This window comes from Oncorhynchus mykiss, chromosome 6 (assembly GCF_013265735.2).
Source record: "Oncorhynchus mykiss isolate Arlee chromosome 6, USDA_OmykA_1.1, whole genome shotgun sequence".
In the NCBI taxonomy this organism is placed as follows: domain Eukaryota; kingdom Metazoa; phylum Chordata; class Actinopteri; order Salmoniformes; family Salmonidae; genus Oncorhynchus; species Oncorhynchus mykiss.
Window position 1 is genome coordinate 71,744,197 of NC_048570.1, and position 24,441 is coordinate 71,768,637.

At 40.4% G+C, this 24,441-nt stretch overlaps 1 protein-coding gene across 1 annotated transcript in view; it reads right to left on the reverse strand.

Annotated features, from left to right (window-relative positions):
• Positions 1–20,430, reverse strand: part of LOC118965039 (mucin-5B-like) — a 30,285-nt gene extending 9,855 nt beyond the window's left edge. The window contains exons 1-30 of the mRNA XM_036981778.1: positions 20,324–20,430; positions 19,965–20,027; positions 18,698–18,959; positions 18,302–18,416; positions 17,927–18,017; positions 17,723–17,829; positions 16,392–16,608; positions 16,171–16,296; positions 15,639–15,756; positions 15,402–15,540; positions 14,786–14,896; positions 14,576–14,645; positions 14,222–14,359; positions 13,954–14,118; positions 13,743–13,837; positions 13,395–13,521; positions 13,039–13,294; positions 12,813–12,865; positions 12,431–12,531; positions 11,474–11,625; positions 11,259–11,397; positions 10,803–10,913; positions 10,313–10,492; positions 9,940–10,179; positions 9,703–9,859; positions 9,458–9,586; positions 8,779–8,929; positions 8,611–8,654; positions 8,266–8,523; positions 6,347–7,861 (exon numbers count right to left, since the gene is read on the reverse strand). Of these exons, the coding sequence (XP_036837673.1) occupies positions 6,347–7,861; positions 8,266–8,523; positions 8,611–8,654; positions 8,779–8,929; positions 9,458–9,586; positions 9,703–9,859; positions 9,940–10,179; positions 10,313–10,492; positions 10,803–10,913; positions 11,259–11,397; positions 11,474–11,625; positions 12,431–12,531; positions 12,813–12,865; positions 13,039–13,294; positions 13,395–13,521; positions 13,743–13,837; positions 13,954–14,118; positions 14,222–14,359; positions 14,576–14,645; positions 14,786–14,896; positions 15,402–15,540; positions 15,639–15,756; positions 16,171–16,296; positions 16,392–16,608; positions 17,723–17,829; positions 17,927–18,017; positions 18,302–18,416; positions 18,698–18,959; positions 19,965–20,027; positions 20,324–20,405 (5,512 nt within the window). The 5' untranslated portion in view covers positions 20,406–20,430. The remainder of the gene's footprint in view (positions 1–6,346; positions 7,862–8,265; positions 8,524–8,610; positions 8,655–8,778; positions 8,930–9,457; positions 9,587–9,702; positions 9,860–9,939; positions 10,180–10,312; positions 10,493–10,802; positions 10,914–11,258; positions 11,398–11,473; positions 11,626–12,430; positions 12,532–12,812; positions 12,866–13,038; positions 13,295–13,394; positions 13,522–13,742; positions 13,838–13,953; positions 14,119–14,221; positions 14,360–14,575; positions 14,646–14,785; positions 14,897–15,401; positions 15,541–15,638; positions 15,757–16,170; positions 16,297–16,391; positions 16,609–17,722; positions 17,830–17,926; positions 18,018–18,301; positions 18,417–18,697; positions 18,960–19,964; positions 20,028–20,323) is intronic.
• Between the last annotated feature and the right edge of the window lie 4,011 nt (positions 20,431–24,441).

The window sequence follows — 24,441 nt, forward strand, 5'->3', positions numbered from 1 at the left end:
GTGGTAGATGGAGCTGTTGAAGTTAAGATTGTAGTAGTGGGTGTAGGAGTCGTGGTCGACAGAACTGTTGTTGTTGTTGTTGTTGTTGTCGGGATGTGTGTTGTGGGAGGACATTGACAACATTTCACTCGTATCTCGTAATCGAAGCACTTTTGCTGAAGACCTTGCTCATTGTTTTTACAAATCAGTCCAACGGATGGATTGCAAGTCACGTCTTGGCCAAGCTGAGAGATCTGAAGTCCAGGGTATTGTTTTGCTCTACATTCAACTGCCTCTGGAGCTGAGCAAATGTGATAACCACTAGCAATGATGTTCTTAATGGATTCATTATCTCCACCTTCAGAGCCAGAGGTTGGCTGACCAAGGTTGATCCAGTCTGACCACACACAACTTTCTTCACCAGTGCACTGGGTAGTTGATGCTCCTGTTGAGGTTGATGTAGGAGTAGAGGTTGGAGTTGTAGTAGAAGGCAGAGTAGTTGTTTTTGTGGTAGATGGAGCTGTCGAAGTTAAGATTGTAGTAGTGGGTGTAGGAGTCGTGGTCGACAGAACTGTTGTTGTTGTTGTTGTTGTTGTCGGGATGTGTGTTGTGGGAGGACATTGACAACATTTCACTCGTATCTCGTAATCGAAGCACTTTTGCTGAAGACCTTGCTCATTGTTTTTACAAATCAGTCCAACGGATGGATTGCAAGTCACGTCTTGGCCAAGCTGAGAGATCTGAAGTCCAGGGTATTGTTTTGCTCTACATTCAACTGCCTCTGGAATTGAGCAAATGTGATAACCACTAGCAATGATGTTCTTAATGGATTCATTATCTCCACCTTCAGAGCCAGAGGTTGGCTGACCAAGGTTGATCCAGTCTGACCACACACAACTTTCTTCACCAGTGCACTGGGTAGTTGATGCTCCTGTTGAGGTTGATGTAGGAGTAGAGGTTGGAGTTGTAGTAGAAGGCAGAGTTGTTGTTTTTGTGGTAGATGGAGCTGTTGAAGTTAAGATTGTAGTAGTGGGTGTAGGAGTCGTGGTCGACAGAACTGTTGTTGTTGTTGTTGTTGTTGTCGGGATGTGTGTTGTGGGAGGACATTGACAACATTTCACTCGTATCTCGTAATCGAAGCACTTTTGCTGAAGACCTTGCTCATTGTTTTTACAAATCAGTCCAACGGATGGATTGCAAGTCACGTCTTGGCCAAGCTGAGAGATCTGAAGTCCAGGGTATTGTTTTGCTCTACATTCAACTGCCTCTGGAGCTGAGCAAATGTGATAACCACTAGCAATGATGTTCTTAATGGATTCATTATCTCCACCTTCAGAGCCAGAGGTTGGCTGACCAAGGTTGATCCAGTCTGACCACACACAACTTTCTTCACCAGTGCACTGGGTAGTTGATGCTCCTGTTGAGGTTGATGTAGGAGTAGAGGTTGGAGTTGTAGTAGAAGGCAGAGTAGTTGTTTTTGTGGTAGATGGAGCTGTTGAAGTTAAGATTGTAGTAGTGGGTGTAGGAGTCGTGGTCGACAGAACTGTTGTTGTTGTTGTTGTTGTTGTCGGGATGTGTGTTGTGGGAGGACATTGACAACATTTCACTCGTATCTCGTAATCGAAGCACTTTTGCTGAAGACCTTGCTCATTGTTTTTACAAATCAGTCCAACGGATGGATTGCAAGTCACGTCTTGGCCAAGCTGAGAGATCTGAAGTCCAGGGTATTGTTTTGCTCTACATTCAACTGCCTCTGGAGCTGAGCAAATGTGATAACCACTAGCAATGATGTTCTTAATGGATTCATTATCTCCACCTTCAGAGCCAGAGGTTGGCTGACCAAGGTTGATCCAGTCTGACCACACACAACTTTCTTCACCAGTGCACTGGGTAGTTGATGCTCCTGTTGAGGTTGATGTAGGAGTAGAGGTTGGAGTTGTAGTAGAAGGCAGAGTAGTTGTTTTTGTGGTAGATGGAGCTGTTGAAGTTAAGATTGTAGTAGTGGGTGTAGGAGTCGTGGTCGACAGAACTGTTGTTGTTGTTGTTGTTGTTGTCGGGATGTGTGTTGTGGGAGGACATTGACAACATTTCACTCGTATCTCGTAATCGAAGCACTTTTGCTGAAGACCTTGCTCATTGTTTTTACAAATCAGTCCAACGGATGGATTGCAAGTCACGTCTTGGCCAAGCTGAGAGATCTGAAGTCCAGGGTATTGTTTTGCTCTACATTCAACTGCCTCTGGAGCTGAGCAAATGTGATAACCACTAGCAATGATGTTCTTAATGGATTCATTATCTCCACCTTCAGAGCCAGAGGTTGGCTGACCAAGGTTGATCCAGTCTGACCACACACAACTTTCTTCACCAGTGCACTGGGTAGTTGATGCTCCTGTTGAGGTTGATGTAGGAGTAGAGGTTGGAGTTGTAGTAGAAGGCAGAGTAGTTGTTTTTGTGGTAGATGGAGCTGTCGAAGTTAAGATTGTAGTAGTGGGTGTAGGAGTCGTGGTCGACAGAACTGTTGTTGTTGTTGTTGTTGTTGTCGGGATGTGTGTTGTGGGAGGACATTGACAACATTTCACTCGTATCTCGTAATCGAAGCACTTTTGCTGAAGACCTTGCTCATTGTTTTTACAAATCAGTCCAACGGATGGATTGCAAGTCACGTCTTGGCCAAGCTGAGAGATCTGAAGTCCAGGGTATTGTTTTGCTCTACATTCAACTGCCTCTGGAATTGAGCAAATGTGATAACCACTAGCAATGATGTTCTTAATGGATTCATTATCTCCACCTTCAGAGCCAGAGGTTGGCTGACCAAGGTTGATCCAGTCTGACCACACACAACTTTCTTCACCAGTGCACTGGGTAGTTGATGCTCCTGTTGAGGTTGATGTAGGAGTAGAGGTTGGAGTTGTAGTAGAAGGCAGAGTTGTTGTTTTTGTGGTAGATGGAGCTGTTGAAGTTAAGATTGTAGTAGTGGGTGTAGGAGTCGTGGTCGACAGAACTGTTGTTGTTGTTGTTGTTGTTGTCGGGATGTGTGTTGTGGGAGGACATTGACAACATTTCACTCGTATCTCGTAATCGAAGCACTTTTGCTGAAGACCTTGCTCATTGTTTTTACAAATCAGTCCAACGGATGGATTGCAAGTCACGTCTTGGCCAAGCTGAGAGATCTGAAGTCCAGGGTATTGTTTTGCTCTACATTCAACTGCCTCTGGAGCTGAGCAAATGTGATAACCACTAGCAATGATGTTCTTAATGGATTCATTATCTCCACCTTCAGAGCCAGAGGTTGGCTGACCAAGGTTGATCCAGTCTGACCACACACAACTTTCTTCACCAGTGCACTGGGTAGTTGATGCTCCTGTTGAGGTTGATGTAGGAGTAGAGGTTGGAGTTGTAGTAGAAGGCAGAGTAGTTGTTTTTGTGGTAGATGGAGCTGTTGAAGTTAAGATTGTAGTAGTGGGTGTAGGAGTCGTGGTCGACAGAACTGTTGTTGTTGTTGTTGTTGTTGTCGGGATGTGTGTTGTGGGAGGACATTGACAACATTTCACTCGTATCTCGTAATCGAAGCACTTTTGCTGAAGACCTTGCTCATTGTTTTTACAAATCAGTCCAACGGATGGATTGCAAGTCACGTCTTGGCCAAGCTGAGAGATCTGAAGTCCAGGGTATTGTTTTGCTCTACATTCAACTGCCTCTGGAGCTGAGCAAATGTGATAACCACTAGCAATGATGTTCTTAATGGATTCATTATCTCCACCTTCAGAGCCAGAGGTTGGCTGACCAAGGTTGATCCAGTCTGACCACACACAACTTTCTTCACCAGTGCACTGGGTAGTTGATGCTCCTGTTGAGGTTGATGTAGGAGTAGAGGTTGGAGTTGTAGTAGAAGGCAGAGTAGTTGTTTTTGTGGTAGATGGAGCTGTCGAAGTTAAGATTGTAGTAGTGGGTGTAGGAGTCGTGGTCGACAGAACTGTTGTTGTTGTTGTTGTTGTTGTCGGGATGTGTGTTGTGGGAGGACATTGACAACATTTCACTCGTATCTCGTAATCGAAGCACTTTTGCTGAAGACCTTGCTCATTGTTTTTACAAATCAGTCCAACGGATGGATTGCAAGTCACGTCTTGGCCAAGCTGAGAGATCTGAAGTCCAGGGTATTGTTTTGCTCTACATTCAACTGCCTCTGGAGCTGAGCAAATGTGATAACCACTAGCAATGATGTTCTTAATGGATTCATTATCTCCACCTTCAGAGCCAGAGGTTGGCTGACCAAGGTTGATCCAGTCTGACCACACACAACTTTCTTCACCAGTGCACTGGGTAGTTGATGCTCCTGTTGAGGTTGATGTAGGAGTAGAGGTTGGAGTTGTAGTAGAAGGCAGAGTAGTTGTTTTTGTGGTAGATGGAGCTGTCGAAGTTAAGATTGTAGTAGTGGGTGTAGGAGTCGTGGTCGACAGAACTGTTGTTGTTGTTGTTGTTGTTGTCGGGATGTGTGTTGTGGGAGGACATTGACAACATTTCACTCGTATCTCGTAATCGAAGCACTTTTGCTGAAGACCTTGCTCATTGTTTTTACAAATCAGTCCAACGGATGGATTGCAAGTCACGTCTTGGCCAAGCTGAGAGATCTGAAGTCCAGGGTATTGTTTTGCTCTACATTCAACTGCCTCTGGAGCTGAGCAAATGTGATAACCACTAGCAATGATGTTCTTAATGGATTCATTATCTCCACCTTCAGAGCCAGAGGTTGGCTGACCAAGGTTGATCCAGTCTGACCACACACAACTTTCTTCACCAGTGCACTGGGTAGTTGATGCTCCTGTTGAGGTTGATGTAGGAGTAGAGGTTGGAGTTGTAGTAGAAGGCAGAGTAGTTGTTTTTGTGGTAGATGGAGCTGTCGAAGTTAAGATTGTAGTAGTGGGTGTAGGAGTCGTGGTCGACAGAACTGTTGTTGTTGTTGTTGTTGTTGTCGGGATGTGTGTTGTGGGAGGACATTGACAACATTTCACTCGTATCTCGTAATCGAAGCACTTTTGCTGAAGACCTTGCTCATTGTTTTTACAAATCAGTCCAACGGATGGATTGCAAGTCACGTCTTGGCCAAGCTGAGAGATCTGAAGTCCAGGGTATTGTTTTGCTCTACATTCAACTGCCTCTGGAGCTGAGCAAATGTGATAACCACTAGCAATGATGTTCTTAATGGATTCATTATCTCCACCTTCAGAGCCAGAGGTTGGCTGACCAAGGTTGATCCAGTCTGACCACACACAACTTTCTTCACCAGTGCACTGGGTAGTTGATGCTCCTGTTGAGGTTGATGTAGGAGTAGAGGTTGGAGTTGTAGTAGAAGGCAGAGTAGTTGTTTTTGTGGTAGATGGAGCTGTTGAAGTTAAGATTGTAGTAGTGGGTGTAGGAGTCGTGGTCGACAGAACTGTTGTTGTTGTTGTTGTTGTTGTCGGGATGTGTGTTGTGGGAGGACATTGACAACATTTCACTCGTATCTCGTAATCGAAGCACTTTTGCTGAAGACCTTGCTCATTGTTTTTACAAATCAGTCCAACGGATGGATTGCAAGTCACGTCTTGGCCAAGCTGAGAGATCTGAAGTCCAGGGTATTGTTTTGCTCTACATTCAACTGCCTCTGGAGCTGAGCAAATGTGATAACCACTAGCAATGATGTTCTTAATGGATTCATTATCTCCACCTTCAGAGCCAGAGGTTGGCTGACCAAGGTTGATCCAGTCTGACCACACACAACTTTCTTCACCAGTGCACTGGGTAGTTGATGCTCCTGTTGAGGTTGATGTAGGAGTAGAGGTTGGAGTTGTAGTAGAAGGCAGAGTTGTTGTTTTTGTGGTAGATGGAGCTGTTGAAGTTAAGATTGTAGTAGTGGGTGTAGGAGTCGTGGTCGACAGAACTGTTGTTGTTGTTGTTGTTGTTGTCGGGATGTGTGTTGTGGGAGGACATTGACAACATTTCACTCGTATCTCGTAATCGAAGCACTTTTGCTGAAGACCTTGCTCATTGTTTTTACAAATCAGTCCAACGGATGGATTGCAAGTCACGTCTTGGCCAAGCTGAGAGATCTGAAGTCCAGGGTATTGTTTTGCTCTACATTCAACTGCCTCTGGAGCTGAGCAAATGTGATAACCACTAGCAATGATGTTCTTAATGGATTCATTATCTCCACCTTCAGAGCCAGAGGTTGGCTGACCAAGGTTGATCCAGTCTGACCACACACAACTTTCTTCACCAGTGCACTGGGTAGTTGATGCTCCTGTTGAGGTTGATGTAGGAGTAGAGGTTGGAGTTGTAGTAGAAGGCAGAGTAGTTGTTTTTGTGGTAGATGGAGCTGTTGAAGTTAAGATTGTAGTAGTGGGTGTAGGAGTCGTGGTCGACAGAACTGTTGTTGTTGTTGTTGTTGTTGTCGGGATGTGTGTTGTGGGAGGACATTGACAACATTTCACTCGTATCTCGTAATCGAAGCACTTTTGCTGAAGACCTTGCTCATTGTTTTTACAAATCAGTCCAACGGATGGATTGCAAGTCACGTCTTGGCCAAGCTGAGAGATCTGAAGTCCAGGGTATTGTTTTGCTCTACATTCAACTGCCTCTGGAGCTGAGCAAATGTGATAACCACTAGCAATGATGTTCTTAATGGATTCATTATCTCCACCTTCAGAGCCAGAGGTTGGCTGACCAAGGTTGATCCAGTCTGACCACACACAACTTTCTTCACTACTGCACTGGGTAGTTGATGCTCCTGTTGAGGTTGATGTAGGAGTAGAGGTTGGAGATGTAGTAGAAGGCAGAGTAGTTGTTTTTGTGGTAGATGGAGCTGTCGAAGTTAAGATTGTAGTAGTGGGTGTAGGAGTCGTGGTTGAAGGAATTGTTGTTGATGTGGTAGCTGGAGCAGGCGATGTCAAGATCGTAGTAGTGGGTGTTGTTGTGGTTGTTGGAGTTGTAGTTGTGGTCAGAGGTTGAGTTGAGGTTGAAGGAGTAGTGATTGTCATTGGTTTACTTGTTATTGTAGTTAATGTGGATGTTGACATTATTGTAGTTGTGACAGTAGGTGTAGTTGTAGATTCTTGTGTTGTAGTGTGACATTTCACAGTCTTACAACATTTTACCTTAATTTCATAGTCAAGGCATATTGGAGGAATACCTTGATCTTTGTTCTGGCATATTAATCCAACCTTTGTATTACATTCTACCTTCTGTCCTAATTCAGACATTGGGACCCCTGGATATCGCACTGCTTGGCATATGACATCCACTGGTGTTTCACAAATATGTTTTCCAGATTCTAGAATCTTTTTAATTGATTCATTGTCGCCACCCCCAGGACCAAATTGAGGATAGTCCACATTATACCAAGGTGACCACTCACAAACTGTGCAGGTAGGGGTTTTTGTATTCAACGTGGTTGTTGATATAGTGGAGGTGGTTGCTGTTGTAGTTGTTGTTGTCGTCGTAACAGGTGGTCTTGTAGTTGTTGGTGAAATGGTTGTAGGCTTAGATGTGCAAAGATCTTCATCACAGCAGAGGACTCGGACTTGGTAGTTAAAGCACAGTGGGAATGGACCTGACTGGTCTTCATTTCTGCAAGTCAACCCTTCTGCTACATTACACTGCACCACTTGGCCTACTTGGCTTATGCTAACATTTGGGTACTTCTCGGCTCTGCATTGGATGTTGCTTGGCTTCTCACATATATTGTGTCCCTCTGCTCTTATGTTGTTGTAGGTTTCAGAGTCTCCTCCTGGAGTTCCAAGTGTAGGGAATGTGGTATCAAACCACTGTGACCACACACATGGATATCCACATGTAGTAGTAAAGGTTGTTGGAGACACTGTTGTCTCTGTTGAAGATGTGGCTGGCTCTATAGAATCAGGGATTACATTACAGTTAGTCAGTTAAATACAAAAATATAAAAATATATTTTCTTCTTTTAGATTGGTGGTAATGTAACACAATCTAAGGAAGGTACCTAGTTAGCAATGTCTTCAGCCATTCTGATCATAAGAGATACTTACTGTAGTGTTCACATTTCATATGCAACAATGGTGGCTGGTGGAACGTTAAACATTGAGGACGGGCTCATAGTAATAACTGGAATGGAATAAATGGAATGGTCTCAAACACAAACACCTGATTTCCTTGTGTTTGACACCATTCCATTTACTCTTTCCCACTCATTATTATGAGCCGTCCTCCCCTCATCAGCCTACTCTGATATATAACCAAGTCATACTAGTCACTAAAGCCTCCGTTTCAGGTACCCACCAGTTGGCGTTGGTGTTGAGAAAGTGAAAACATTTGTTGTCACTGTAGAGAATGATGTAGTGGTAGGAACATTCGTAGATGGAGTTGGATGAGATGGAATAGAAGTTGATGGAGTTGTAGTTGAACATGTGTACATGTCCCTTTGAATGGTTCCATTCTTCCCACAAACTGCTGTCATACAGCTGCTATGTCCATCCGTTGTATCGTATATGATATGCCCATAGGGGTATTTGTTCCCATTGTAGGTGCAAGTGCAAGCTGAAATGATAAGATATATTTTAGGGTACTGGAATGTTGAAAACATTATTACTGTGTTTTCGTTTTTGTTGAGGGATGCATTCATACCTTGTACATCGTATTTGCAGTCCACTGTCACTGAATTACAATAGCTTTGGAAAAAGAAACATTTACAATTCTACTTAGTTTCATTCTTGACATTCAAACATTCAAACAAAGTTAGGGTGTTCACAATTTTAGCCAAGACCAAGATTCTCTGTATTACTAAAGACATACCATGTCTGGCAGTTTTCTGTGGTTGGAACTTTTTCTCCATTATTGTAGTGTTTTCCATCTCTGCCATAGCAGCCACACTGCTCCTTCTCCACACACTTCATTATATCTTCATCAAAGAAGGGTTGAGCAGGAGGACATTTTGGATAGCAACCTAAAGAAGAAGAAAAATATTCAAATATTAATGATCAAAAAGCTATTGATTGATAGAGGTAATTTAAAGCTATAATCTTTTGTTGCTACAGCCATTTTTGTTTTTACCTATAAATGAATAATACATACCCATTCATTCTTGAAGAATATAACTTATAAATGCCTCCTGAGCTTAGTTCAACTGTCGTACCCCATAAGAACCCCAAATACACGTTTGTTTTACCACAATGTTTGTAAACAATACAAATTAAGTCAAACACTGTGTAGCCTCAAAACATGGTTAAAACAATAATTTTTACATCATGAATTTATATCATGAAAGCCCTTGCATCCATAGCCCTGTATGAATTTGAGAATGGTTACAATTCTCCTGGGCCTTCCCTCAGCTTTTTACCTAAACAGAGGCGGGGTGGCGACTTTTTTATTGTTTCATTTAAGGACTCTAGCTTCAACATTAAATAAATACTAAGTACCTGTTATGGAAAATTGTTGTTGCCGAAAATAGATCCTAAATGAATGTCTACTGTACCTTCAAGAGGTGGTATCTGAGTTGAGCAGCTCCCGGAGGGATTCCTGCAGGTCTTCATACACTGAGCTCCACATGCCTTGTAGTGCCACTCACATTCTCCAGTGGGGTTGTAGTAATCACAGAACAGTGCTGTATGTGGTGGACAAAAGCTCTCTGTAAGTACTATCTTCAATGCGGTTTAAACTGACTGGATTAAGCCTGTTTTTATGTCAGCACTTAAATGAATGGAACATTTAGAAACTCACGGCAGATTTGTGGGCTTCTCCAGGCTATGCAGGCTCCAGCCTCATTACAGGCCTCTGCATAAGCTGCCACAGCGGTACAGAAACACTCACAGTCTCCACCACTGTCACAAGCACATGAGTCTGTCACACACGCATCATAGAAAGAAGAGGGGTCCACCTAATTGGAGAACATCATTTAGTCAACATGATCATATCAAATTCCTAAACATTCAGTGAACGACTAAAGTCTAAACCTACTTTAGAATGGCAGTCTGTGAAAACTTTGCTCTGTATGATGCTACACTGCTTCTGTGACCAAGACAGCCTGTAAGGGTTGGCAGTACAGGGGCTCCTTTTGTTCTTTGCATCGGGGCAGCTTGCAGAGACTTTCCAGCTGTTTCCAAAGTCTAGAGGGTTGACAACTACTGCCTGGCTCCTGGTAGTGAAGTCATTGTTTGCGTTGCCATCATAGTTTCCACACAGACCACAGACATGTCCCTGAAGAGGACATAGCATTAGATTCAGTTGAGTGATAAAAAGGAGTCATAACAGACTTGTGAATATCAGTTGATGGAATACTAGAAACATATTTTAATATCTAATTTGTCATCCAATAAAAGTTGAAATGTACCTTGAACTGTGGGTTCAGTTTGATGAACATGCTTGTTTTCCTGTCCCACATGAGAATCAACCCATTATTGGCTTCAATCACAAGGTAGATGCCCATTGTACGAATCTGGTAAGGAACCACCTCCCCTGTATTTCTCTCAATGACTTGGTAGTTCCCTTCTGTCAGGATTAATTCATTGTTCTGAAAGAGATTTTAAAAAATTATCAATTTATCTAATTACTGATTGTTATAATGTATGCTATAATGTTTGTTTTTTTGTGTATTTTGTAACGTATGCTTTATATCATGTATGTATGTATGTATGTATGTATGTATGTATGTATGTATGTATGTATGTATGTATGTATGTATGTATGTATGTATGTATGTATGTATGTATGTATGTATGTATGTATGTATGTATGTATGTATGTATGTATGTATGACTGAAAAGTAGTAGTCTTGGCTTCAGTAATGGTATGTGCCAGGCAGGAAGCAGGAATCTAGTTACCCCCAGGAAGAGCTTGATGGCCTTGGAGCAGGTGGTGCCTGTTGTTCCACAGGGAATGTTCTCAGTGATGACTCTGAAGCTGCCATTGGCATTGTTGTTTCCACAGTAGTCCTGTTTAAGGTAGACTCAATTTTAGTCATAAATGTAACAACAGCCAACACAGTATTATGGTGGATGGTACATTGTCTCCAACCACACATGCGGTAAGTCAATCAATGAAATAATGAAAATGTTAATCTCGTTGGGAATGCTACAGTAGTATTCACAAAGCAACAGCAGATAATGTCCAAACAGTTTCAAATATTGCTTTTCAGACTCCCCAGAAACACCTACAGTATATACCTTTTAAAAAATGAACACAAACCCTTATTGGTCATCATGTATTAATACTTAAACAATAAAACAAATCATATTGGTGTTGATCACTTAGACTATCACGTTACCCTGCAAGCATACCTTTGTAAGAGTGTATTCACAGTCTCCTTCGAAAGTGAATCGTTTCCCGTCAAAAGTAATGTAGTGTCCATCTCCATAAATGGCACAGGTTCCATGGCACAGGTTAGTTGTGCACTGCCATTTTCTGTCTTTACAAGTGCTGAAAGTGGCAAAAACAGATATCAGACTGAAGTCTTCATTGGTCTAAAACCCCAAATAAGGCAAGATGAGCTTACCAGGTATTGCAGTCGACCTTGATGCTGTCTCCTGGTTGGTAAGTAGCTGCATTGTGAGAACAAGGACAAAGGTCTGGCTTGATGCAGCCTCCTTTTCCATCGGATACCAGTCCAGGGGGACACATACAGCCTGAAATGCACTCTGTGCTGATCTGTAAAGTGAAAATTATTGATTTGAAAATCTGTTGTGTAAAAATGGTGTTAGAAACTCACAGCAGATTTGTGGGCTTCTCCAGGCTATGCATGAATGAGTGAAGAGTCTGGTGGACCAAAAGGTCAAACTTGGCCTTCGTTAGCCATTAGTCAATACAGAGAGACCAGGAGAAACTCCCAGCGCTTAGGTATTGGCTTATTCTACCAAACAATCATCTCCCACAAAACCTTCCCAATAACCCTCCCCCATACACTAGCACACCACAAGCACAGAACCAAGCCTCGCAGTTGTGTGATTCGCTCAAATTAAATGATGACAAATACTTTACTCAATAAGGAAACGCCCATAGAATTATATGATCACTCCCACTAAGGACAAAATTGAATCGTTGATGTACCAGCCTTACATACGCTGTGCACAATAGCTTGGAGACTATGTTAACTTTACCAATATATAAAAAACTGAAAGTTTATATTTTACACTTGATTTTTATTCACAATCCTTTGGGCATTAGATACACTGAGTGTAGAAACAATAAGAACACCTGCTCTTTCCATAACATAGACTGACCACGGGAATTCAGCTGAAAGCATTGATCCCTTTTGGATGTCAATTGTTAAATCCACTTCAATAAGTGTAGATGAAGAGCAGGAGACAGGTTAAAGAAGGATTTTCAAGCCATTAGACAATTGAGACGGATTGCGTATTAATATCAATATTAGGAAAGTGTTCTTAATGTTTTGTACACAGGTGTATATCCACTGTGCGAAATGGCCTGGAGACAAAGTAAACAGGGGACTTACACAGGCCATATCCAGAATATTGCAGCTCTTCTGACACTCTAACCCTCTCACTCCTGGGCTTGCATTGGAGCAGTTGACGAAAACCATTGGTGCAACACATGCTGTGGAAATAAAGGGAATTAATGTATCATGACTCTGTTGTGTCTTTCACAAAATCAATATACTCTGTAAAGTGTGTACTAGGATGGAGAGATGATAATTCAACATGCACATAGCCTGGTTCTGTTGCAAATAGCATACTACTACCACACACCACATGTGTATATAGGATTTGACAGAGTGCCATTAAAATAATATACTTATTTCAAATTCAGTGTTGCCTGGCACAGTACAATATCTCAAAATTGTGAGATGTTTTGACATTTTATATACATGAACTTACATGGATGATCAGGTGAATCTCCAATACAATGGAGTTTTCCCTCCTTGCAGGTGCTGAAATAAAAGTATGTTAATGGTACTTGAATGTCCCTATGCGCACTGCAGGAAAGCAAGGCCCAAGGCCCTTGGTTCATAAAGTCTAAAAAATATGCCTTTAAAATAAAATGTGTAGTGAATTACATTGATATACAGCTTGAGTATAGGTAGGTAAATAACTCGGTCCATACCACATGGTTCCATCCTTGCTGATGACCTCTCCAGGGGACACCACTGAGCCCTTGTAATAACAAGGGCAGCTGGCTGGTGGAACACACTTGCCCTCATCATCCAGGAAGGTTCCCTCAGAACAGACACACCCATCCACAGGCTCGAAGGTGATTGAACAGGTAAAGTCAGAGTCGCTGTAGCAGCGGCAGGAGCGATCACTGATTTCCATGCTGTAGCTGTAGACCATGGTGCTAGGGCACGAGGTGGAGTATTTGTCTGGGGATGGCAACAATTACTGTTAGATGTAGCATATTTATATCTTATTCTTCCACAATTGACACATCTTCTTAGGTATTACTGTGTGATTGTCACTCACTGCAGATAGTGTCTCTCCAGCCGCTGAGCTGGATACCCTCGGCAGCACAAGCGTGGACATAAGAGGAGACGGCAGCACACATGCAGTCCTCACTCTTCTCACAGTTACAGCTGTCATACATGCAGTTCTGAATAGAAAACCACAGTCAGAACAGCATCCATATTATACTGTACAATAGTTTTAATTAATTGTGTGTGCATAATACACTGTGCAGAAAACAATATTTAACAGCAAGCAAAATGATTCTCAATTGCCCCATAACAACTGTAATCACATGATACATACATTTGTGTATTAGATATGCTCATGAAATATTAAGAAATGAATAGTATGGTGATGGGGTCTCACATCTTTGTACATGTCTGGGCTAATCGCTGCGTGGCATGGAGTAAACAACCCTTTAGGATCAGCCAGCTGAGAGCACCAGTGCTGCGCATATTTCTCTGAAATAGTGAAAAAATAAACCACAGGAATTAGTTAGGCCAACTTTAAGAAACACTTGCACCATTCTCCATAACATTTAAAACTGACATGGAGAGGGGATAAACCATGCTGCTACCATTGTCAAGACTTAAACTGCAGGGGCTTTCAAAGCTACTCTTGATGTCTGGGCAGCTGGCTCGTGTTTTCCAGGTGTTTGCAAAACCAATGGCTGTGCCCTCAGTCACTCCGCTCAGGACCTTGAAATCATCTCCTTGGTTGTTGTTGAAGTTTCCACAAAGACCTGTAGGGTGAACATGTATTTATATACAGGGAATATAAATCATTCCCAGAACATGAACACCTCAGTGGACTGTGGTGGTAGGTCAACGGATGATGAGACATACCGCAAGTTCTCTGCTGCCAAACGGTGCTTGCAGCAATATAGACCTGCATGATTGGTGAGAGTTGGATTTCCAACTGGAGGCCAAAGGTGGTCTGGACGATGATGAAAAATGAGGAGGCTCTGAAAATAGTTACTCCAGCTATAAGGAACAAAGTGAAGAGGAAGGAGTAAGATGCTGCATTAAAATATATGTCAGTGTTGAATGATAAAGCCACATCGCCATCACGACATTCCCAATTATCATTATGTATTCCCCATACAATGATGTGCTTTAACTGTAGGACACAAGTTTCATGTATGCCTAGTCATGACTACATTGATAGTACGGTATGTTTATTGTGCAACTCTAACTTACCAACAGAAAAGGGCAGCTGAGAATAGATTCCATTTACAAAGGCTTTTCCATTGGGTTGTATGTTGATCACCTGCATAGAGGGGCATTGTTTAACCATATGCTTATTCATGATATTCAAATTATACATTCAAGTCTAAAACCTAACAACACTAGGGAAAAAACATTTACTGCAGTCAAAGGCTGATAGCACGTCAGTCAAAGAATACTTACAGTGGCTCCTTCTGAGAGGGACAGGATAACAGCCTTTAGACAAGTCTCACTGTCAGAAAGCCCACACTGCACCAGATCACCCAGTACAGTGAATTGCATCCCATCACAGTCCTGAAATAAATATGAATAAGTTGTTACAAATATTTGCCTTAATAAAAGGAAAAATTAATATCTCAGTGTAAAACAAGAGACAGAGTAAACATGAACAACCCAGATTTCTCCATAGATAAACGTATGAATGCAAGATGAATATTATTGTTCCAACTCTGTTCCTGGAGAGCTACTCTCCTGTAGGTTTTTGCTCCATCCCCAGTTGTAGCTAACCTGATTCAGCTCATCAACCAGCTAATTAGTATAATCAGGTGCCCTAAATTAGGGTTGGAGTGAAAACCTACAGGACGGTAGCTCTCCAGGAACATGGTTGGAGAGCCCTGTTCTATATAGTTTGATTACAATGTTCTTCATAATCCTGGATTTGTTAGAATAAAAGTAAAGAAGCTGGAGACAAAGCTGTAATACAGACATAATAACTACAAAAAAGTTGACAAGTGTTAAGATGTCTTATGTGGATGAGATGGATGCACACAGATCTTTGGTGAGGAAACTGCATATGGACCTTGGTCAGAACATAAGAGCAGTCCCCGTGGAAGGTGTAGGCTTTTCCATCATAGGTGTTGATGTGGGATCCTCCCTCCACAGCACATGTGCCAGGACAGTCCTTGTCCACACACTTCCACTGACCACCACCACAGGAGCTAAGGGCAACATATCAATTATTCAATGGAACTTACAAATTGTCACTGCTGGAATAACTTTTAGACTCAAGTCAAAATTCTTAGCATGGTTTTCTTACCAATCTTTACAAGTGCTTGAATAAGACTCTCCGGGGGCGTAGGTTTTTCCATTGTGGCGGCAGGAGCATTGACTCAAGGCGATACAACCATTCTTGTTGACGTCATCAAAAACGGTGCCTTTGGGTGAGAGCATACATGTGTTTATTATGTCTCCATCCCACCATACTGCCCTACAAAGGCAAAACTCAGTAACTATATGTTTTCTTTTACTCCAAAATCTGAATTCAAAGTATTTTTCTGTCTAGACAGACAATAATTTCTGACACGCCATAATATATTCTGATCAATTGGCATGTTTGTGTCAGGAAACTAAATACCACATGAATCAGATAGTATACCTGGCCATTACAACAGATCAAACATTTTTTGACCAAACGTGTAGTTGCCTTTGTAACGCAACAGAGTCTGGTCCACAATATGGAATCAATTGCTTTGCATTCTATCAGTATACAGTCTGCTACATTCCAATGCATTTATCACATCTCTTTGAAGAAGAGGATGTGCAGAGAACGTTTAAATATGTCTGCCTACCTGGAGGACAAAAGCAGCCATCTGAGCAGTGTTCCTCACACATCTGGCCTCTCTCAGGGTTGGAGCAGGTGTCAACACAGGGGTTTCCACACTCCTGGTACTCCATGTTGAAGGGGCATGTTTTATCTGCAAAGATAAGGTTATTTCAAAATATTAGTATACTGTTGCAACTAACCAATGTGCGATTAGATTTTTGATATGGGGAGTAATGGCATGCTTACAGCAGAACTGTTCAGTCCTCCATTGCTGGGGCTTCCCCCCTGCATGAACACACTGACGGGAGTACTCTGAGATGGTGTTACACAGGCAGAAGGAGTTGGTGCTGTTATCACAGTGGCACAGGTCAGATACACAGGCCTCAACAAATGAGTCGATGGCTAACAAGTCCTTACAGCTGCTGAAGGCAGGACCGGAGAGCAACTGCTCACAAACTGGTTTCTATCAAACAAAAAACAGAGAGATGTTATAATTAGGACATATACAGTGGTCTGAAATTATTGACACCCTTGATAAAGACAAGTAGAAAGGACTGTATAAAATAAATAATAAAAAAATGTAACTATATTGTATGCAAAACAAATTTGGGAAAATATTTTATTTTATATTAATACAATTGCTTCTAGAAAGAGATTTTGTCTAAAAAAGTCATACAAAAAAAATCTCTAAAAGGTGGGGTCAAAATTATTGAGATTGTTGTTTTCACTATCTTTCAATACCTCACCTTGTAAGGAAAACTGCAGTAATGAGTTGTAATGAGTTTATGAGTTGAAGAACACATTAGGAGCACAGGAGGTTGGTGGGAACTTGATTGGGGAGGATGGGCTCGTGGTAATGGCTGGAGCGGCATTAGTGTAATGGTATCAAATACCTCAAACACATGTTTTCCATGTGTTTGATGCCATTCCATTTACTCCGTTCCAGCCATTATTATGAGCCGTCTTTACCTCAGCAGCCTCCACTGATTAGGATCCTTGATAATCGGCGTCTGTTCTTATGGATGGCCCTCTTTAATTCAAACCACAGATTTTCAGTGGGTTTCAAAGAGAGACTGAGACGGCCATTGCAAAAAGGGGCTATTTTGCAGTTTCCGAACTTGACACCCATTGAAAACCTGTGGTTTGAATTGAAGGGCAGTCCATAAGCACAGACAAAGGATATCAATGATTTGGAAGGCTTCTCTATGGAGGAATGGTCTAAAATTCCTCCCAATATTTTCACCAACTCATAAAACATTTTAGAAAAATGCTCAGTCCTATTATTCTCTCAAGGTATTGAAAGGTATTGAAAACAGGGGTGTCAATAATTTTGACCCCTGACTGGAGAGAAAGAAAATATGACTTAAAAAAAAATCTCTGTCTCAGAGCAATTGTATTAGTATAAAATAATATATTTTTCAAAGAAATGGAGCATATATACTGTAGCAGTATACAGTATAGTCATTTTTGTTAATCTTTATCAAGGGAGTCAGTAATTTCGGACCCCACTTTAAATGTTGTTAAGTACACATCAGCCAACATCCTATTCTTATCATAAGCGATAAAGTTTAACCTACAAGATTGGGGCATTTATGATTCGAAAGCAGTGTTTTTTCAGTACAGCTTTCAGTTGGACCATCCAATTTCCAGAAGTTTCCGAAGTCGACAGGGGACAATTTCATACCTTTGGCATAAAAATAAATCAAATTATTGTTGAATGTCAACTGTATTCCAAATAATAGGCTATGGTTGACGTGTTGATAATGTCAGTGAAAATGTACCATGGCTATAGAACTCATCAAATTGCTGAACTCCATTAAAATCTCCACATAGACCACAGGTCTTGTTTCTGAATTTGATGTCCATCTCCACCTGAAATAGAATTCCATTAGACATTTTAGGGAGACAGTTTACCTCCATAATCGCATAACACTCAACAAAAACGGGAAATGACTGTAACAAAACGAACATTTAACCGCAGTGACAACCTATTCCTTAAAATAACTTTAGATTAGTACTACCTATAGTCATTCCAAGTGCCTACATTCATTCCAAGTGCCCACCATAGCACAGGCCTTCAAATGTAGACATTGACCACACTGCAAAAACCTAATTCCACAACAGAAATATTCATAAATGCATAATTGTTGTACTACCAAGAAGGAATCCTCCTGGTTCCAGATGGCTACCAATCCCAGTTTTGCTTTGATCTTGATGTAGGAGGGAGTCTCTTCAATGAGAATACCAGACTGGCTGAATGGTAAGGTGGCACTGGAGGAAGAGGAAGACAAAGCATTAGATTCAACTAGAACTTAGTCAGACCAACCAATTTGACATTAGCTCAATTGACTTCATTTTAAGACATTTTCATTAGTAGTATAAAAACTGTAATCTCATCTCAATCGCTGTAAATATGTGCTGGAGCATACTTACACAGTATACAGTTGTTTCTAATGTTTTAAGTCAAAGTGACTGGGACAACAATATGACATCCAACTACTTGAGCACTGATTGAGAAATACAGCTACATGAGAAATTCTTGAGGAACTTACTTCTTCCCATTAACAACAACGGAACCCTTGGAAAGCTCCACCACTACACCATCCAGCTTCATGGTGATCTTGCTAATGGTGGGCTGGTTGTCCACCACCTGCCGCCTCATCTGGATGTTGAAATCCTCATAACTGCTATGGCACAGTGAGGTCACAACATAGTTGCAGGTGGAGGGGAGCTGAAAGATGTCTCCGTCAAAGGTCTTGAAGTGGTAGTTACCCCACGTGCTGCAGACCTGGCCATTGTGCATAGGACTCACTCCTGAGGAAACGGATAACCAATTCAGCTATGATAGCATACAATTCAGCAGGTTTTATCTTTAGATACAGAGAAAGAAATGTGTAGACAACGGTGAGCAGAATTATTTCAATTTTTTGCCCCTTGTAAGATCTTGCTTTTATCTAGTAGTCCATTGGTTGACTGCAAGATTGGCCTCACTCACTCACCATAAGAGTCTACTGACGCACCCGTGTGTCAACCTAATTAACATAATGAAAACATCCTCATCAAAATCTGTCATTTTAAGCTAAAGATATCTGTTTTTTTGCATGGGCTGCGTCTCAATCAACCACATCCACCTACAGTATGTCGACCTTCCGCATCTGTGGTTGAAAGTGGCGGAGCTACAGAGCTGTTTGTCACACCAGGGGACATCCTAAAAATTTGGTATTCTCACGAAAACGTCTTTAGCGTCCGAACGATTTGGCCTACGAACTAATATCACCACTCCATGGTGTCACGGGACTCGTCTGATGTCAGTACCACAGATGTGCCAACCTCTGTCTGTAGCGTCCGAACCGTTTGGTCTACGACCCCCACAAGTGTCACTGAATGGAAGCATGGCGATAGTTTTGTGCCAACAAAAAAAATTGGTTAAATATGTGTAAAAAAACACAAATATATCCTAAGCTTTCTTATCTCTCCAGACATTTCTAAACCGTATTCCTTAGGATACATTTTTTGGGCATTTATGAACGTGTTATTCAAGGCGTTTCTATGGCCAAATTCAATATTTGATCAACTAAAAACTAAGAATTTTCAAAGTACATCCAATCTCTATCATTTTTATGAACTGAATTATTTAGGCTACTTCATGCTTTTCAAAAACAGCTAATCCACAAAACCTGTTGCACAACTTGCTATGACTGTCTCCATCATGGTTATTGTCCTTTCACCATTGTCTGTGGATATGTAAGGCTGCAGTGTTAATCATTGTCACCATCCTCAGGGCTCACATCTGTATAGCACATGTATTATGAAGCTTACCTGCAATCTCAGGCATCCTTGACATTGAGGGGATGATGTTAACTGTGGCCTTTGTTGTATCCTCTGAAATCAAAGTGTATGTTAATAAGTTACATAAAGTTGTACTGTAAATCATTGTGGAATCCTGTGTATTTCAGGCTCTGTTATGTAGTTCTCTTGCCAATCCTACATTTACCTATTCATCAATCATAACTCGTGCTTAAAAGCATGATCAAATATTCCCTCATTGTTAGGCTGTCCAATGAGATAAACATTGGAGCTATTGTGAGAGTGCTATGACATACAGTAACATACAGTTTAGCCCTGTCAACACTAAAGTACAAGGTTTCATGTAAAACAAAATCATGGATTCTACCTACCACTTTGAGAGGCAGTTAAACCAATCGCCAGAGCCATCCATATTAACACCCATGTGGGTGTCTGTGTTGTCCCCATGGTCATCCTCTGGGTAGTGAACACAGGTGGTATGAGAAAGGTACTTGTTGGTTCTTGGCTTTATACCACCTGAGTGAAGGGAAGGTCCTTGGTTCTTCTGGACGTGAAGGTGTGGCAGAAGGGTTGGCTTTGTTCCAAGCATTTCATGGCCCTCTAATACCGGTATGAGAGGCTTAAACCCCATTTTCTCATTGCACAGAAAAAGGTGTCATCAACAAATGGTTCCTAGATTTGTTTACCTTCTGACCAAGTTCCAATATTTATCGCGACCAACCAAATAAACCAACCGTATATGTCAACCTAGTCTTGAGTTGAGCCACAACCCAGGAGGATATAGCCCTGACCCATCATTCAGGAGACACAGTGTCCATAGACAATGTTCATAACCATTATTATTGCATTAGTTAGATTATTGCATTAGTTAATCTGTTAGATTAATTGTATTTATTAATTCATATATATATATATATATATATATATATATATATATATATATATATATATATATATATATATATATATATATATATATATATATATATATATAGAGAGAGAGAGAGAGAGAGATTAAATAAAACACCAAAACAGGTCATGAAGTGTTTGTGTTCATTTGTTTATCTCTTATGACTAATTTAATAGACCAACATAACACAATGCAGGTGTGTTCCTATGATAAGAGTGATTACTGATTCAATCTATTGTCCTTACACTGAGGCTGAAATGTCTTATTGTTTCTCCTGTCACAAAGAGTTTTTACACACAATGGCAATATTGCTCATGACTTGATATGAAGGAAAACCCTTGTTTACTTTAGTAATTAATTGTTTTATAAACACGAAACATTTTCAAAATGCCATTAGTATTGTTGCAATGCACAATGTGGTTATGTGGTGCTGTGTAATGTGACTCCACCATCTCATGTCCTTAGGTTAATATTCTTGTAGAAGGGTCGTTCCATTTGATTTCAATAACTTTTTGACTGCACACCTTTTAACATGAACAAAACTTTGCCCATCATAGAGGTAGTAGCCTAGTGGTTAAAGCCTAGTGGTTAAAGCGTTGGGCCAGTAACCTGACTTTCCTAGTTAAATAAAGGTTAAATAAAATAGTCAGAAACAAACTTTTTGGAACTGAATGCCAAAACATTTAGGAGATATAGGTGCTCACAGTTGACCCATTTTGCATACCCCACCCTACCAAGAGACATCCATGTCTTTGTCACTGGAAAAGACCAACGGCATGAGTTTGATATCATTTAAAAGCTTGCAAACAGGGTAGTCCAAAAAAATAATTAGAATACCTTGAAGAATTTTTTTGTTTTTATAAAAATTGCCATTTATTTACCTTCAACATCAATTATCCTCCCAAAATGCAATGCATCTTTTTTTTTGCCGTATGTTGTAGCTTAGACCCTATTTTACTTATTTGATGTGTTTGTGTTCGACATCGGTTTCGACACAGTATGCTCTTGAATATAGTTTGTGTGTAATGTTTCGGCTGATAAAATCAACATTTTAACTTTTAAAGGACAGCAAAATTTGGTTGGAGTTCCACATATCACAGAATGTTGAAATGAATGGGAATATCAGTTGTTTTAAATTATGCTGTCAATCTTCCACAGAAAACCTATTGAAATCATAGAAATATACATAATATAAAAATAGGAAAAATGGGTCAACTTTGAAAACCTATATCTCCTAAATGTTTCTGACAGCTTCTACCACAGCAAATAAGTATTTTGTTCAAATCAAAAGGGGTGCGGTCAAAAACGGATTGAAATCAAATGGAACGACCCAGAACAAAGGTTCAAAACGAGAGTTTTGGCATGAAAACCCCTTTTTGGCTTCAAAATACACCCATTAAAACTGTGAATTAATAGAATGTATTGTTGAAAGCTGTGTTCCATTTCATTAATTTCACACAAGGGTTAGAAAGATTAATAGTCTTTGACAAGACTATTTATTTATTTTTTCACCTTTTTTTAACCAGGTAGGCTAGTTGACAACAAGTTCTCATTAAGGATATTGATATAGTCGTATCCTGAAAGTAAATAAATGGTAACATTTTATATGTTGGTACACATATTAGCCACTAATATGTAGTTCATCAGCATGTACAGTACATACGCACCTAATAACAATTAGAAACTAAACTTCTTTCCATAGTATCTTTAAATTAGAATGACCAATATGTATTATCACTTGCTGCTAGTATACTCTACAGTGGTCTCCATGTAAATTTGGACAGTGATGCTCTCCATATGAATTTAATGTGTCAAATGAGGTCATTTCTGGACAATATTTCTGCAAGTATCTTTAAATATGAAAGGCAACTATGTATTAGCACTTGCTGCTATTTCTGCAAATAACACACTGTCTTTATTAGTTCCACATTGAGACAGCTACTAAGAGTATGTTTCTTGTGTAACTTTCTCTTTATTAAATAGTAATGTCTTTATTATGGCTAACACATGACTTATGTGTGAATAGGAAAACACTTAAACAAGGACTTAATAAGACACAATAAAGGCATTTTAGCTACTTATATACACATTTATAAACTAAAAACAAGTGGTTTTATACTGTATGTGTAGTCTACCTTAAAGTGAAGTGTACATATACCATACATCAAAGGTAGTTGCGTCAGAGTTGAACCAAGAAAAATACCAGACCTGGGTCAAATAGGAGGGCAGTCATGCATACTAGCAAGGCAGAGGTCCTGGGTTTGAGCCTCGGTGTGAGCCGAATCAGGACATAGCAAGCAGTGTGACATCCTTTACATGTGCATGTTTTTTAAAATGACTTAATCACCTTTTAGTAACATCAAACTAAATATTAAGTTTGTTTCAATGTATTTGACATTTTGACAATTGCACACATGCCCCCATCCCTTTCATAGATTTTTAGCTAGCAGTGGCTAAAGTTAGCTGAAATTTGTAGTGGCTGTTTAGAGAACGGATTACAGTTTCTCCTGGCCCACAGACTACTTTTAGGATGAGGAACCATCTAATGACAAGTTGTAAAATCCTGAACTTCCCCTTTAATAAAGCCTGTCTTGCTTTATGTCTTGCTGTATGTACTGTATAGCAGCTTTCAATTCATCTTGAAATTAGGAAGAAATGTCAGCCCGTCTAGCCATATAAGACAAGAGAAATTGGACTCTGCACTGATGCTTCAACCTCTTCACTTAGACGCATTTTGATGGGTATTGTTTTTAATCTTAATTTGATTTCTGTGGGGGCACAGAAATTGTATGCTAAGGGTTGAAGGTGTGACAATTGAATCACTCCATAGTTCATTAATCACCTGAAAAATGTGCCATTGATTGGTCATTCCCAATTCATTCACTGCCACTCCTTAGACTCACCAAATGGTTGCACTGCCAAAATTAGTCAGCATTACACTTTCAAGATTAGGATCTGGATCCCGGCACTCATAATGATGCACCCATTTAATAAGTAATAAAGATGTATTGGATGTCCTTGACGTGATATAATTATCATATAATTATGATTGAAACTAATCATTTGATGGGGGACCTCCCTGAGAGGTCAGCAGGCCTTACATTTAGCCATGAGTGATATCAGAACAACAATTTCTCAAGCGTAGTGCAAAGGAGTATCACTCTGGCAGTCTCAAGAGACTTAGCTATTCAATCAATCCTGCAAACAATCCTGCTATACATACACTCCCATTCGTATTTATTTGGACAAGTCAAGATGTGGTGACATGGTGACATACTGAACAGTTGACTCAAATAATACATTTGATCTCACATCGAAAATGCTGGAGTATAGAGCTAAAAGTTTTAGCTTCACTGTCCAAATAAATATGTAGGGGAGAATACATACATAACTGCATGGGATTCAAGGTTTCTTAAGTCTCTGTATATATGTTATTTTAGACTTATTCAAGTCAAAAAGAACATTGGTAACTTAGACAAGGTCCCAAAGATGCAAAATCCCAGAAAAAGTAAAGATGCAACATCAGAGCTAAAAGTATTTATTTCTTTAAACCATAAGGTTTGTGAATGATTAATAATC